Below are 15,465 nucleotides of genomic sequence, written 5' to 3' on the forward strand. Positions count from 1 at the left end.
CTTGGCAACCCAGTTCAGAGGGGGTCATGACCTACGTTGGGGTCCCAGCTCACAGTTTGAAAACCACAGCACCATCTTGAGCATTAGTAGAGTCTGCTTTTTCCCAATGCTGAGGCATGCTGCAGCATCTCAAGAATGTCCCTGTGCTTTGAATATCTCAGAATAACTGATATAAAACACTCCTTGGGGAAAAACAATCCTTCGAGCCGACTGTTAACTCAGCTTTCAGCATGGAGACAGCTGAACTTGAGAAAGAGAGCTCTGTTCTGCTGAATCTCGACTTAATCTGGCTCCCACTGGAGAACTGTAGGATTTAGCTATTCTTATTTTAAAACAGTTCATGTGTCATTTCTTTGTTACATATTAATTGTCAGATACAATTTTTTCCCCTGTTCTGCTTCCAACAGGTAAAACATGAGTACACTGGAGAATTGCTGAGCAATAAGAACCACTAAGATTGGTCAGAGAATCGTTGGAATTTTGTTTCAAATTATTATTTCCCACTAGACTGCCTCCAGCATACACAGTAGAGCTGTCATAAGAAAAGTTATGAGTGATTCTGTAAAACAGAGGCTGTAATTTAAAGACCTTCTGTAGATGTTTCCTTGAACCACACTGGTCCATCATCAGGATTTGGCTACAAGGTTTGCTCAAATGTCCAGGAGCTGCAGACAACAGGTTAAAATATATTTTGTGCAAAATTCATCCCCATTGTATCTTCCTTGTTGTCTAGAAAGAAGAAAAATCCTTGCATCCTGCTTAAAAATTCTTCCTATTTACCTAATGGAATCATTGTGACCATTTCTCTGCTCTGCTACATCACATAGCTGTTGTGATTGGTTGTTTATTACATGGGTCCCTAAGGGACTCATTACCACATTATCTAGCCTGTATTTCTCTAGCTTTAGAAACCAAATAAAGTCCTCAAAAGAGAACAGAACACTCTAGCCCTCCTCATGCCCCACACATTTAAGCCATTTTGGAGGCTAAGGACCATGATGGCACATTTTCTAGAGCCCTGTAGTTTCTTGAATAATTCAGCCATTATAGGAGTGATCAGACTTGCATCTAGCCCTAAAGGACTTGAGCTTTGCCTGCTCTCCTGCAGTAATTGATTCCAGAGCTGATGCCTCTCTGCTGAGAATACACAGTCCTTAGCCCCAGCAAGTTCTCGTCTGTGTTCCATCAGCCTTCGTATCCCTGGCAAAGATGTGGGGTGGAGAAGCATGCATCCTGGGCAGTGATCTTTCAGACGTCTCATACCAAGCCTATTTAGGGCACTAACCTACATTCTCATGTGCAAAATGCCTGGGTAAATAAACAGTTCTTGTACTCAACAGGTCTGCTTCCTGCAGCTGTTCAGACGTGCCTGTTGAATTTGGTGGCCAACATAAGCACAGTAAAATCAAATCTTCTGGTTATTTGAGCACAGGCCCCACTGCGACTCTGAGGGCCGCTACCAGCCAGGCAGCCCCATGGGCCACGATGCCAGATAACAGAGGTTGCTGGTTATCCAAGTGCCGGATAATGCAGCTTTTACTGTATTAAGAGTTACATGCTCTCAACTAATCTTGCAATATTAACATGGGCATTGTGGCCTCTGTCCACAGTCTGATATCTTTCTGCAACATTATCAGTGCTGGCTGCATACTACATCTTGGGCTGAAACTAGACCCAAGGGGATCTAGAATGCTGATGTACGTAAGAAGCTGCTTCCTTGTAAGTAACTTTATACTTGGAGGGTTGATTAGAGGCAGTTGAGCCACATGCAGCATTTCCTGTAAGCTGTGCATTTGTGAGGCTGCTCAGGAGAGATCCCAATGCTGCCCTGATGATTAGCAGAGCACCTATGGCTGGGTTTGTGTTTGTCCTGATGGTGCACATTCACACAGCCCTCATTGCACGTAAGAAATTTATTCCACTCATGGCTGGAAAAAATCTGTACATGGATGGGTGAGATGAATGGGAACGTTGACCATGGGTACTGTTAGAAGGATGTTTGAGCAGGATTATTCCCCTCTTGAGACTGAGTCTGGTTACTTTAGCGCACATGATTTATTTTCTTGGCCTTTTGGCTAAAAGGAAGTCTAATCTTACAACAATCTCCAGTATGTGATCTAGTAGGGAGCACGGACATCTATCGCTACAGACACCTGTATCTTCCTCTACTTCTCTTACAGTAAGATTCATCTTGTCTGTCTTCTGATTTCAGCTTCTTTTTACAGGCAGTGGGCTAAATTCTGTGCTGTTTAAATCTCATACAATTTCACTGAAGACAGTGCAGAATAAGGAACAGTGTGAATAACCTGTTTCCCCATAGTCAGATGCACTGATAAACAGGAGCTAGCAAAATTCCCTGAGTCCTGAGAATGCAATCCAGTCAAGGTAGCCGCTCAAAAAGAGGGAATCAGGAACTCCTCCATGGTGAGTGTCCTGCTGTAGAATCATTGTACTGTGGACCCACTAGACTTTCTTCCCAGAAATGCCTGTGCAATATTTATGGAAAGCTTTTAGTTCTGTATCATCTTATTGAGTTTATTCTCTCATTGACTTTTATGCGTGTCACAGAAAATGTAGCAATAGCTATAATTTCTTAAAGCTCTTCATGCAGAAAGGTGCATGAGACATTTCAGGTTAAAAGAAGAAACGTTCGTTCCCATTTGGTTCAGAAGCATCGCACAGCTGGAGCTGAAGATTGATGTGCTAGTTTGAGTGTACAGGTACATTCCCCCTTAGGTCCCACTGCAGTTCCAAGCTGCTGTTACTGCAATGACACTGCATTCTGGTTCTGTATAGCTGTTCAGAGAAAGTCATTAATAACATTTGTCAACCAGGAGATTGCCAGGGGTTGAAAAAGAAGCAAATCAGAATTTTTCTAAATATCTCCCTTCTGTGTGGGAGACATCTGTTTACAGCTAGTTTTGGCGTGGGCATTTTCTTTTGTAAGGAAGGCTCTATTACACTGATGGGCAACTTACGGACATTGGGGTTCTGTGTGTGGCCCATAAGACATTTTGTTTACCGTTGCCTGTACGTAGGGTTGCCAGATTATGCTGACTTCCATCTGCATAATTTTTATTAATACAGGTTGAACATCTCTCGCCCGGCACCCTGGGGACCTGACCGGTGCTGGGTGAGAGAATTTGCTGGATGACGGGAGGTCAATATTGTCTAGCATGTTACCAGCACTTCCACTTGTTACTGAACTGTTAGAATTCATTTAGTAGTAAATTGCAGCTAAATAACAGCACAGAACACTGAGAGCCAGGACTGGTGGTTGCAAAGAAACTTTCTGGAACCACAGGAAAGTTGGCCACACCCATGATAAATGGTCATCCAGCTAACTAGAATCATGCCAGATTACAGATGCTGCTGGCTGAGAGTGTTCTGGATTAGAGAGATTCAACCTGTACCAATATGACTAAAGTGACTTGCACATAAAGCAACAGCATATGAAGTAAGGTGCTTGCTGATTGCACACAACATTGTCTGTGAGAACCATTCTCTCTCTCTGCATCCAATCAAAGCAGTGCTATGCTTCCATTGGCGCACACTGCAAATCTGTCCTATTCTGGGAGACTGCCTTGGTTATTACAATCTTGCCGCCCACTGATGTGAAGGAGGACCCACTAATGTGCAGCTGACTCACTAGCCTGGGTTGCCCATCGCTGCAGTAATAGGCTCATGCAGCCTGATGCAGAAAAGACATACAACTGCTATGAGTTGTCCCATTGTAAACCTTGGGACCTGGACTTGTGGACATCGTGTGCAGTGAATGAGGCAGGGCCTCTCTCAGACGCAGATGCGCAGGAACACTGCAAGGTCTTTGTTGGGTGGAGCTAAGAAGACTACAGCCCGCACACCAGAAGGGCAGCACAGGAAGAAGTCTGGAAGGCAAGGCCAGTAGCTCAGTTGAGTGAGAGCTACAGAAGGAGACAGATACTTTTCCCTGACACTTGAGTGGGATATCAAGGAGAAGAGCTGCTGCCCCAGAGACCAGCCTGAGGTCTCAGTTTTTCTGCAAAGCTTTTTTCAAAAAAAAAAAAAAAAAAAAAGTTTTATCCTTTGCACAAAATTGAATGTGTCCCTATGCTTCTTTATAACGTGTAGAGGTTTTTTGCCAAACCAAAGGGGTTTTTGTTATTGGCCTTCTGTTTCTTGTTTTTGCTTTGATCCCCAAGAAATTGCTAGCTTTCTCAGCCCTTTCTGGAAGGGGATGAGGATGCTGAGACTATAACAGAGAAAGCTTTTCTCCACTTGTTTAATAAGACATTTGAACTAAGCAGATGTTAGCAAAAATAGTGTATTCACATTCTAACTTGGAATAACTTCGTCTCTCAGTCAGTTGGTTGTTATCTCTAATATCATATCTTACTGGCTTTTCATTCCTCAGTAGCATCTCCCAAGAGGAGAAAGGAAGAGAATCTGAATTTCTAATGCAAAAATGTCAGACAGACAAGGTCCCTTTCAGGAGCCTTCTCTGTGCATCATAAAGAAGTAAAAAAGGCACAAATGTGAATTGCAGCACAGCCTAAATGACTGAAGAAGCACAAGTCCTCCTGATTCTCAGAGGGGTTTGTGCTCCAGTCTTAACAGCTGGTCTACGTGGAAACTGAAACTGAAATAACTGCTTTTTACCAACTTGATATTGAAATGCGGTACTCCCATTTCAGAAGACAGGGGGTTCCACTGAAATAACTAAAGGCCTAGATTACAACTGATACAGTTATTTGGATTCAATTTTCCATGTCGATGAGCTCTAGGCCGCTTAGGCCTAGACCATCAAAAGTATTTAGGCACCTCTCAGTCGAAATAGCTTTGAGAATCTGGACCCTTGGCAATTTTGAAAATTCTATCCACAAGCCCATTGTTTCTTTTTCTTTGCAGGACACCATCTGTGAAGCTGGTTACAGTCTTAAGTCCCCTTGAGTCATAATGCCAAATTCAGTATCTGCATACATTGATAAATTACACCAGCATCACTTGGATAACATTTCTCTCTACAAGGAAGTTTTTGGTTGTTTTTTTTGTATTTTTTTTAAGACTATAATATTTCTATAAATCTTTCAGTGCTGGGTAGAGAGAAGGCACATCATTTCAGTGCTACCAGTCTAGATTCACACGCATTAATGTTTAGCTTCAACAAAAAAGATAAAAAAAGGAAAATATTAAATGAATGTGTTATCTTCAGAGCACACGTGGTAGGTCAATAGTTAAGCTTTAATAGTTAGAGCAAATAATTAGCAGAGGAAAGCAGTTCCTTTGTTTTAACCTAGGACAGTAGGAGTCAGGAGAGTGGTTTGGTTTTTTGTTGTTTTTGTTTTACTTAACAATACAATGTACACATGGACTATAAAGTTAAATATGTATACTTTAAAAACCAGCCTGTACCCATCTCCTGTTAGCCCTGACCCTGCACAGTTGAAATATATGGGAACTTTGCTTTTAATAGAAATGGGAGTGAGGCCTTAGAGGCCCATTGAAATCAATGGACAATAGTTAGAAGTTCTAGTGCTAGGATGTGTACTAGTCATCTGTATAACCTCAATACATGGGGAAGGAGGTAGCATGTAAGAGCCTTCTTGACAGCCAAAACAATCCTGGTGTTCAACTGGAAAAGAGAGGCTGTGCCATGCATTGATTTCTGCATTGATATGCGGGGAGGAAAAAAATGGGGGAGAGAGGACAAGTAAAGGACAACAATAATACAACCCCTCCCTTTACTTGTCAGAGGAAGATGAAACCTTTAATTGTTTGCTTTCTCTTATTTATACTAATTGTTAATCTTCCTTGGACCTCTGATTTTATGAAATTATGCATGCACATCAAGCAGATGTGTTTCTATGGAAACAAAGAAAAAGAACTTTTTGTTAGAAAATCTAAAAAAAAAAAAACCTTCCAGCTTAAAATGTAAATTGCCCATCGGTGGGTGGCTCTACAAATATATTATTTTCTTTGTATTGTCGGTATATTCCAGATGGACTTTACATAGCAACAACATGCAGGCATTGTTTACTGCTAGCTAGACTCCATGGGGAAATATGGTATTCACTAGTCAGGAGCAGCTCGCAGGAACAAATACCACAGAGAAACTAAGTGTTCAATGGTGTATGTTACTGCATGTTTCGAAATTTTGTGATCTGTAGTTCACAGCAGACTCAGAGTAGCTTTTCTGTTCAGCTTCCCTATAGAGATCTAGCATTCAATGGCTATGTCTACACTAGCCCCAAACTTCGAAATGGCCATGTAAATGGCCATTTCAAAGTTTACTAATGAAGTGCTGAAATACATATTCAGCACCTCATTAGCATGCGGGCGGCCGCAGCACTTCGAAATTGACATGGCTTGTCCCGACGGGGCTCCTTTTAGATAGGACCCCGCCTACTTTGAAGTCCCCTTATTCCTGTGAGCAGATGGCCATTTACATGGCCATTTCGAAGTTTGGGGATAGTGTAGACACGGCCAATGTGTTCTTTAAATTGTAAACATTAAGGTACTTGTATTTATTACATTATGAAGGCAGAAGACAATAAAAATAGCATTAACAAACACTTACGATGAGTTCTCCATACTGTCATGTTTCAGGAAGTCGAACGTTACTGGCAAGATTCTTAGAAAAGTTGATTGTAGCCACATTCCCCAAAATTTATCTCCAAAACCAGGTCAGGGTTTCTCACTCATCCAACAATGTGTGTTGAAGTCAACGGGAGTCTTTCCATTGACTTCAGAGAGCACAGGAGTGTGTTACTATCTGGTACCACAATGGCCAAACCCAGTGCTTTTTTGGGGGGGCCAGAGGCAGCTGGTACTCAGCTGGCTCAGCATCCCCCCTCTCCTAGCCAGCCCTGCAGCTAGGGTTGCTGAGGTGCTGGTACAAAAAAAGCACTGTCTTGGAAAAGAAATTATGCTTAAATATAATAATATCATATAAAAATATAATATAAATATAACATATAATAAGGTGGTGTCATATGCACACATGCATACCAAACGTATATGCCCATATAAGGCCCAATCATAAGAATACATTCACTAGTCATAGTCCCAGGCCTAATATATCCAGGCCCAACATAAGGGACTCAACAAAACTGGCAAATAAAATCTGTCTGAAGCGGGAATGTGCAGACTAAGGGACAGATTTAAATATAAAGTATGTGGATAGTAAAGTAAGGTGACCACAGAACATCATTTAGCTCCCAAAGTCACCTTCAGTCCATGCATTATGCTTTTCCTGGACAATGGGTAAACATCATCCCCATAAAAAGGCAAAAAGTGGGAGGGAGGTGTGGTGGGGAGACTGAAACGTAACGCTGTATATCAGAGGTCTGGTCTGAGGCCTAAGGCCTGGGCTAAGATAATGTCAGAACTTGCTAGTATAATCCAAAGTCAGGTTGGGAGCAAGAGGCAGGCCCTGCTAACAGTATCTGGCAAGAACAGGAGTGATAGTGCAGAAACACACATACCTGAAAAGGTACTAGGCACAAGTCAAGCAAACACATTCCAAGATAATACCAGTACACCCTGATATCAGCCACTCCCCACAGATAACAAGAATATACTGACCTATCCCAAGGATAAGGTCAGGATGACGGCACGATGGATGGGGATGTTTTGGCTGAACCAACACATACAAGGTGGTACCCGGGTACACCAGAGGGTGGCACTCTAATGCGTCAGGAGTGATGTTTAACTTGTTTGTCTCTAGTCTCAGAGGAGTAGCTGTCTTAGCCTGTAGCTTCACAAGGAACAAGCAGGTCCTGTAGCACTTTACAGACTAACACGTTTATGTGGTGGGGGTAGTGAGCTTTTGTGAGTAAGACCCACGTCTTCAGATTTAGATGCATCTCAGAGGTGCTGCCTTTGTCTTCCCTAGGGGGCAGTGGAAGTTCCAGCCACTGGCTGATACTGAGTTGCATCCAGTGCAAAGGGCATTGCATGGATATGTTAATGGCCTGGTAGAGTTTGCTGGGTGTTAGGACCATGTTTGGTGGACAATAAATGCGGCTGGGTGCCTTTGTCCCTTACCCGATTTTGTGGTCACAGGGGGTTCTCTTGGGGTTTGTGATGTAGGCGGTCTGCACAGAGCCGGGGCAGCACACACAGGGAACTGAACAGTTACCAGCTTTCAACAGAGTGCGTCATCTGATGGCCTCCTCATTCAAATCAGTGTGTAATATAGCAGTGGGCAGCTCCTCTTCAGGAGTTATTTTGTGCTGCAGGTCCCCTCACAGGCTAAGGAGTGTCACAAATGATCTATTGTTTGTCTGCTTAGAGCAGTGGTGGGGAATCCCCAGTGCCTGGACCGCAGCTTGTCTGGAGCCAACCCCTGAAGCCTGGGGTTCCTGTCCGTGGCATCCAGCCCACAGTGGGGTGGAGGGTTTGGAGTCATGAGCCTCACAGGCTGGATCCAGACCCTGGGCTCTGCCGAGGGGCAGGAATTGGCTGCGGGCTCCGCTGCCAGTGGCTGCTGCTCCCCCAGCCAGGGGAAGGAAGCATGCCCGGAGGCCAGGCAGAGCAGCGGATCGTGGGGATGGGGGCAGAGCCACATGTGTCCGGGGATGTTGCAAAGGGGAGCTGCATCTCCATCATCCAGCTTCTGTGCCCCTCCCATCCTGACTCCCATCTCTGCTCCTTCCTGCACCCACACCCCACCCCAGATCCCCACCTGCACCCTGCTCCCGCCCTCTCGGACCCCTCACCCCAAGTCCCCCACCTCCTTCTCGCACCTTGTTCCCAATCACACTCCCCACCCCCACCCTGCTCCTGCCCCTCCCTCCCAGATCCCTCACCCCAAGCTCCCCACCCCCTCCCGCTCAGACTCCTCACCCACGTGCCCCGTCCCTCACAGACCTTTCACCCCACCCTGCCCCCTCCCTCCCAAACCTCACAACCTAAGCCCTCCTGCATCCTTCCTCTTACCCAGACCTACACCCCTTCCTCCCACCTGTATCCCCTGCCCATAGCCCACTCCTTCGCCCTCCCTCCCACCCAGACATTCTCACTTCTGTGGCCTCCAACTGATCTGTCTACAGGCCCCTGACCCAAAAATGTTCCCCACCCCAGCTTAGAGTGTTAGTGCCTTGGGATCATACCATGTATTGTACCATTGTGGAGCACACTGACATGACAATGCAAATATTTCTATGCACTAATAGCAGGTTGGTGTTTATTTGCAGGGGCCTGTACTGAGCAAACTTGGACGGACGAGCCTGGCTCAGAAGGTTCTGAGAGATGCTGTTCAGATACAGAACACTAGTCACCAAGCCTGGAACAGCCTTGGGGAAGTATTGCAAGCCCAAGGGAAGAATGAAGCTGCCATGGAATGCTTCCTAACCGCGCTGGATCTTGAATCCAGCAGTCCTGTTGTCCCATTCACTGTCATACCCAGAGAACTATAAAGCTCTTCCTTTCACCTAAGCACAGCCTTTCAGTGGGTGGATGCCAAGAAATACACACAGCTAGAACTTTGGGTTAGCTAGAAAAGTACAACTGTAACATAATGGAATACATGAAATAATTCCTGAACAGGACTCTGACATATGTGTTTAGCCACAGAAAAACCCAACCTTAAAGAACATGTGATGGCTCTGAGAGAACAATGTCTTCTGGGGTCATAGATATCTGTTCTGTCTCCTGTTGATTTTAGCAGGAGGTGGCTCAGGCCCTAGATAGCTAAACTGGCAGTAGTATAGATGCTGTTAGAGCACAGCTGAGAGAAGCACTTATGTTGAAAGCAAATTTCATTCTTTTAACTTTTCTGGAGAGAGACTTAATTTAACAATGATGAGCTAAATTCAAACCTATTTTAATCATGTGCAGCCCTACTGTAGTAAGTGAAGTTGCCCAACTTACAACAGACCAAATATGCCAACATATATAGGTTGAACCTCTCTCATCCGGCACCCTGGGGACCTGACTGGTGCTGAATGAGAGAATTTGCTGGCCCCAGGAGTTCAGTATTTTGTAGCACATTTCCAACACTTCCGCTGCTTCCTGGCCTCTTAGAAGACATTTAGGGTAAATTATAGCTAAAAAACAGCACAGAACACTGAGAGAAAAGACTGGTGCCTGTAAACAAACTGTGGGACCATGGGAAACTTTGCCACGCCCATGATAAGTGGTTGTCCAGCTAACTAAAATCATGCCGGATTACGGAGGTTGCTGGACGAGAGAGTTCTGGATTAGAGAAATTTAACCCCTGTGTGTGGCATGTTTGCATGCACACACACCATGCAGTGCCATACTGTACATAGTCAATACTCACAGTAGCCTTTGACTGGACTGATCTAATTTAAATACATTTTTCTATGGGCTGCTATGGTGTTATGAGCCACAAAAGCAATAAAGCCAAAAATCTGATCCATTCAAATTTTGATGAATTATTTAAAAAATATTCATTCCTATTGAGTTTGATTGCATGGCACTTCACCAGGCCAGCAGGTGTAAAGTGACTGAGCATTGTCCTTAGCAATTGCATACTCCAGCGGCTTTTAGAGAAAATACATTGTTGATTTCAGGAAATGTATTTTATTTGTGTTCTACTTTTACTGTTGTTCTTGACAGAGCTTTTTCCTGTTCATCTGTAAAACTTAGTGACTGCACAGATGATAAACATGGCTGATTGTTGGAAGCAATATTTGTATATATACGCATTACTTTAATTCCTTCTGTAGTTCTTTTTTGATCAGCCATTTCTTTAAAAGAAATTGGCGTCAGATATACTGGTCCAGATCCTTCAGTATATTAGGAATCCTTTATGCTTCATCACCATTGTAATTTGACCCTGCAGCTGTCTTGCCTACCCGGAGAGCATTGGGGTGGTCTTCTGGTGGTGCAGAGCCATCCTGCCTTCTTCTGGCATGGTTGGGAAAGTTGATGTGACTGCCACACCCCTACGCTCAACTGACCTTTGGCTGTGTTTTGAGCCCATTTTGGCCATTGCAGCATGTTAGCAAAGCCCTGAGTCTGCTCTAACGTGACACAGGGAAGCCAGCTTTCCATGGAGCACACAAGGATCGACGGAGTGAAAAGCTTTACATCACCTTGGCTACGTCTACACTAGCCCCAAACTTCGAAATGGCCACGCAAATGGCCATTTTGAAGTTTACTAATGAAGCTCTGAAATGCATATGAATATGAAATGCATATGAGCAGATGGGAATAAGGGGACTTCGAAGTAGGCGGGGTCCTTTCGAAAATGAGCCCCGTCGGGACGAGCTGCGCGGCCGCGAGCCACGTCAATTTCGAAGCGCCACGGCCACTCGCATGCTAATGAAGCGCTGAATATGTATTTCAGCGCTTCATTAGTAAACTTCAAAATGGCCATTTGCGTGGCCATTTCGAAGTTTGGGGCTAGTGTAGACACGGCCCTTTACACACAAACAGACTCCCTGTTTTGCATCATGTGCTTTGGCTCTTCATAACTGATAATCTGGTCCATTATTTCCAACTATTTTTAAATGGTTTTGCACTAAATTATCTTTATATTGTGTATAGTTCCAGCATTTATTGTGGCTTAAGACTAGTTTACTCCAGAAATAATGTCTTCATGCTCTATAAGCACAGAGGGTTTATTTGTAAACAACCTCAAGATTCTTCAGCAGACTTGCTGTCTGAATTGTTTACAATGACTTGGAAATGTAAAAATTACTTGAAATATGAATTCTGGTGTTGGGTATGTCCCTTTCACAGTAAGCATTGGACATGCTGCTAATGTGGAAGAGGACTGGTTTTCCCCACACCCTCATGCTCTTTTTCCTTGTGTGATGAAGTGGGGATTTTATTAATTCACTTTATGTTGCATGTGAGTTCTACTGTCCTATAATAACTCCGTGTTCCTCAGTTTTCCTGGGTACTACACCAATACCTAGATGGTGATGGGAATTTTGGGTGTGATTTCCACTACCCAGCCGCTTGCATGTAAACAATGGCCAATGCCCTTCGTAAGCTGATCCCAGGAGGACTGCCAGCAGGTGACACCTTTTCCCTGGGAATGAGAAAAGGGCCAGAAGAGGAGCCTGGGTGAGGGGGTGGAACCAGGCAGTTCCGAGTGAGTCAGTCTCATCTGGCTTGGGGCTCAGGAAGAAAGCCAGGCCCCATCTCTGGGCTCACCTCTCCCAAAGACAGATTTTACTGAATGTTCCTGTTTGCTGAACTGACAAATCTGTTCTTCTGTGTGTCCCTGTCGACTAATAAACCCTTCTGTTCTATGTGCCGGCTGAGAGTCTCATCTGACTGCAGATGGGGTGCCAGGCCCCTGACTCCCCCACACTTTGATGACAAGAGTACTCCAGCCTCTTCAAGGCTTCCATGCCAAAGAGGTGGTAGATTTCAACTGATTTTTATCATGTTGGTGTGACAGTCCAGATTATTGTACGCTCACCTTAGTACATGCAGTGAAACCAGAATGTCTGTGGAAGGGGTCTCCATCTCGAGAAGTCATTACGGGGTCGTACGAGAGATGGGTGACTTAAAGTAGACTTATCAGGCCAGAGATGGGCATTTCCCAGCAATCTGGCATGTTTGCAGTAACAGAATCCACACAGGAAGTGGAGTATGACTGCTTTAAAATGAGAGTGAAATAAGTTGGAAGAGCATGAGCAGATGGAATTGAACCCATTTTGCCACAGGAAGCTGTAAATAAAGCCAGCCCACGCAACAGTTGGGTTGGGGGGTAAAGATTGTTGTTCCATCAGTCAGGTGTTATCTAGTTACTTGAAACCCAGTTCTGCCCTTTTCTGTCCAGATCCTCAGCTGCAGTAAATAAGCACAGGTTAATTGACTTTCATGCAGCTATGCTGATTTACACCACTGAGGATTTGGCCCAAGTCCCATTCACCTCAGTGGGAGCAAGCCCTTTGTATGGGCTGGAAAAAAGAATGTGCACTCCATCATCCACACGGTCGTCTTCTACTCCAGTCTATGATTCAGGTAAAAAGAGAAATCATTTAAGGCCGGTACTAATATCTCTCTACATCTTGTAATTCCACCACTGACTGCTCTCAGAAGTAATATAGGACTATCATCCTGTTTGTGAACTGGGGAGAACATCAGAGGGGGCGTCCCTGCTACAAATGGGTAGCGCAGATTTCCGTATTTTTACCGTTCCCCACCTGCACCGCAGTCTGCATCACTTGCTTATATCATAGTGGTTCTTCTAAAAAGTGACTGTATTCAGGGAGGTAGATCTTCATGTTTGGGAGCAGAGGTTGAACCTCTCTAGTCTGGCATCCTTGAGACCTGAGCAGCACCAAAGGAGAGAATTTGCCAGACTGCAGGAGGTCAATATTGATTTTGATAGTCTCACAATATTCTTGCCAGTGAGTTAAGGAAGTAGGGGTTGGAAAAATGGACTGTAAGGTGAATAGAAAGTTGGCTAGACAATTGACCCAACAGGTATTGATCAACAGCTCAAAGTCTGGTAGGGGGTTTCAAGTAGAGTGCCTGAAGGATCAGTTCTTGGGGTGGTATTGTTCAACATCCTTTTTAATAACCTGGATGAGGGAATGGATTGCACCCTCAGCAAATATGCAGATGGCACTAAGCTAGTGGGTCAGGTAGGTATGTTGGAGGGTAGGGATAGGGTCCAGAGTGACCTAGATAAATTGGAGGATTGGGCCAAAGAAATCTGATGAGGTTCAAGAAGGATAAGTGCAGAGTCCTGCAGTTAGGAGGGAAGAATTCCAAGCATTGTTAGAGGCTAGGGACTGACTGGCTAAATAGCAATGCATCGAAAAAGGACCTGGGGATTACAATAGATGAATGGCTGGATATAAGCAACAGTGTGCTTGTAGCCATGAAGGCTGATGGCATATTGGGGTGCATCAGGAGGAGCATTTCCGTGAGCTCTAAAGAAATTATTATTCCCCTCTATTCAGCACAGGTGAGGCTACATCTGGAGTATTGCATCCTGTTCTGGGCCCCCCAGTATAGAAAAGATGTAGATGCATAGGAGTGCGTCCAACAGAGGGCAGCAAAAATGATTAGGGGGATAGAGCACATGACCTACAAGGAGATGCTGAGGGATCTGGGCCTCTTTAGTTTGCAGAAGAGTGAGAGGTGATTTGATAGCAACCTTCAGCTTCCTATGTGGGGGTTCCAAAGAGGATAGAGAGAGACTGTTCTCAGTAGTGATGGATGGCAGAACAAGAAGCAATGGTCTCACGTTACAGAACAGGAGTTATAGTTGGATATTAGGAAAAACTGTTTCACCCAGAGGGTGGTGAAGCACTGAAATGTATTAGAATAATAGGATCCTAGGCAAAGTTCTGGCTGGGATAATTTGGTTGGAATTGCTCCTGTTTGGGTAGGAGGCTGGACTCAGTGACCTCAGGTCCCTTCCAGCCCTAGGTGTCTATGATTCTAATATTGCCTAGCAGCATTACCAACACTTCCACTGCTCCCTGGGCTTTTAGAAGACATTTAGGGGTAAATTACAACTAAATAACAGCATAGAACACAGAGAGCCAGGACTGGTGCCTGTAACTTCATGGGATTACAGGAAACTTGGCCACACCCATGACAAGTGGTCATCTGGCTAATTAAAATCATGTTTCCAGACAAGAGGGTGCTCGACTAAAGAGCTTCAACCTGTGTTAGAGTTCTCACAGGCTCCTGGAGGTGTGTGAAACTGCAAAATGTCTTGTATGTCCAGCTAGTCCAACAATCTACTGTTAGGAGGTAATAATATATACGTTAATACAAGTCAGCTGCCAGGACAATTTTACCAAAAGGTCTCTGCTCCAGCTGTTGTATAGTAAGTGACCATGAGATAGTCCCCTTGAGAGTTACTTGCGTAAAATCCCCCTGCATCAGAGCAATGGAAGTTGTAGCTCATGAATATTGCCTAATTGATGAACTACAACTGTGCTTCTAATGAATTTGGGACCAAAGTGGGTGTTCTGAATGCTGATTACCCCTCGGGATTTGAATCTTGGTAGCTGGGCACTTTAGCACCTGAGAGATGTCTGACCTTTGTTTAGAGAAGGTAGCGATTATTGTGGGGATGCGGCAATCCTCTGCTTTGGGCATGTCTGTACTATCGGCTTTTAATGGCAAGGCTGTGTCGATGCAGCCCGGTTGCAAAAAGTCAAAATGTGTTGGCACTTTTGCCAACAAAATAACTCCATTCCCATGAGTGGCTTTCATTTTGTCCTCAGGAGAGTGCTTCTGCCCACAGAGCAGCATGCACTGTTGCGCTTACCACAGCAAAACTCCCTTGTTCACAGAGGTGGAGGTTAAGCACCTGTGAATGCCAAGTGCAAGTGGAGACAGCCTCCGTCTTCTGTGTCTAGTTCAGCTGTTGGTGCTGCTAGAAGCCTTTCCAGGGTAAGCTGCTGCCTCTGCTTTTCATATTTCTAAGCGAGTACTTCACTTAAGTGAGCAGTTGTGTTGAGGCCAAGGAGACGGACTACTCAGCTGAGCAAGATAAGCTGTAAAGAAGTCAGTGGGAATATCTGTGCATTG

The 15,465-nt window shown here is 44.6% G+C and overlaps 1 protein-coding gene across 4 annotated transcripts in view; it reads left to right on the forward strand.

Annotated features, from left to right (window-relative positions):
• Positions 1 to 12,213, forward strand: part of TTC7A (tetratricopeptide repeat domain 7A) — a 172,675-nt gene extending 160,462 nt beyond the window's left edge. For all 4 annotated transcript variants that reach the window (XM_074989651.1, XM_074989652.1, XM_074989653.1 and 1 more), the window contains one exon: positions 9,177 to 12,213. In XM_074989651.1, the coding sequence (XP_074845752.1) occupies positions 9,177 to 9,398 (222 nt within the window). In that variant the 3' untranslated portion in view covers positions 9,399 to 12,213. The remainder of the gene's footprint in view (positions 1 to 9,176) is intronic.
• Positions 12,214 to 15,465: the final 3,252 nt, after the last annotated feature.

This window comes from Carettochelys insculpta, chromosome 3 (genome assembly GCF_033958435.1).
Source record: "Carettochelys insculpta isolate YL-2023 chromosome 3, ASM3395843v1, whole genome shotgun sequence".
NCBI classification, from domain to species: domain Eukaryota; kingdom Metazoa; phylum Chordata; order Testudines; family Carettochelyidae; genus Carettochelys; species Carettochelys insculpta.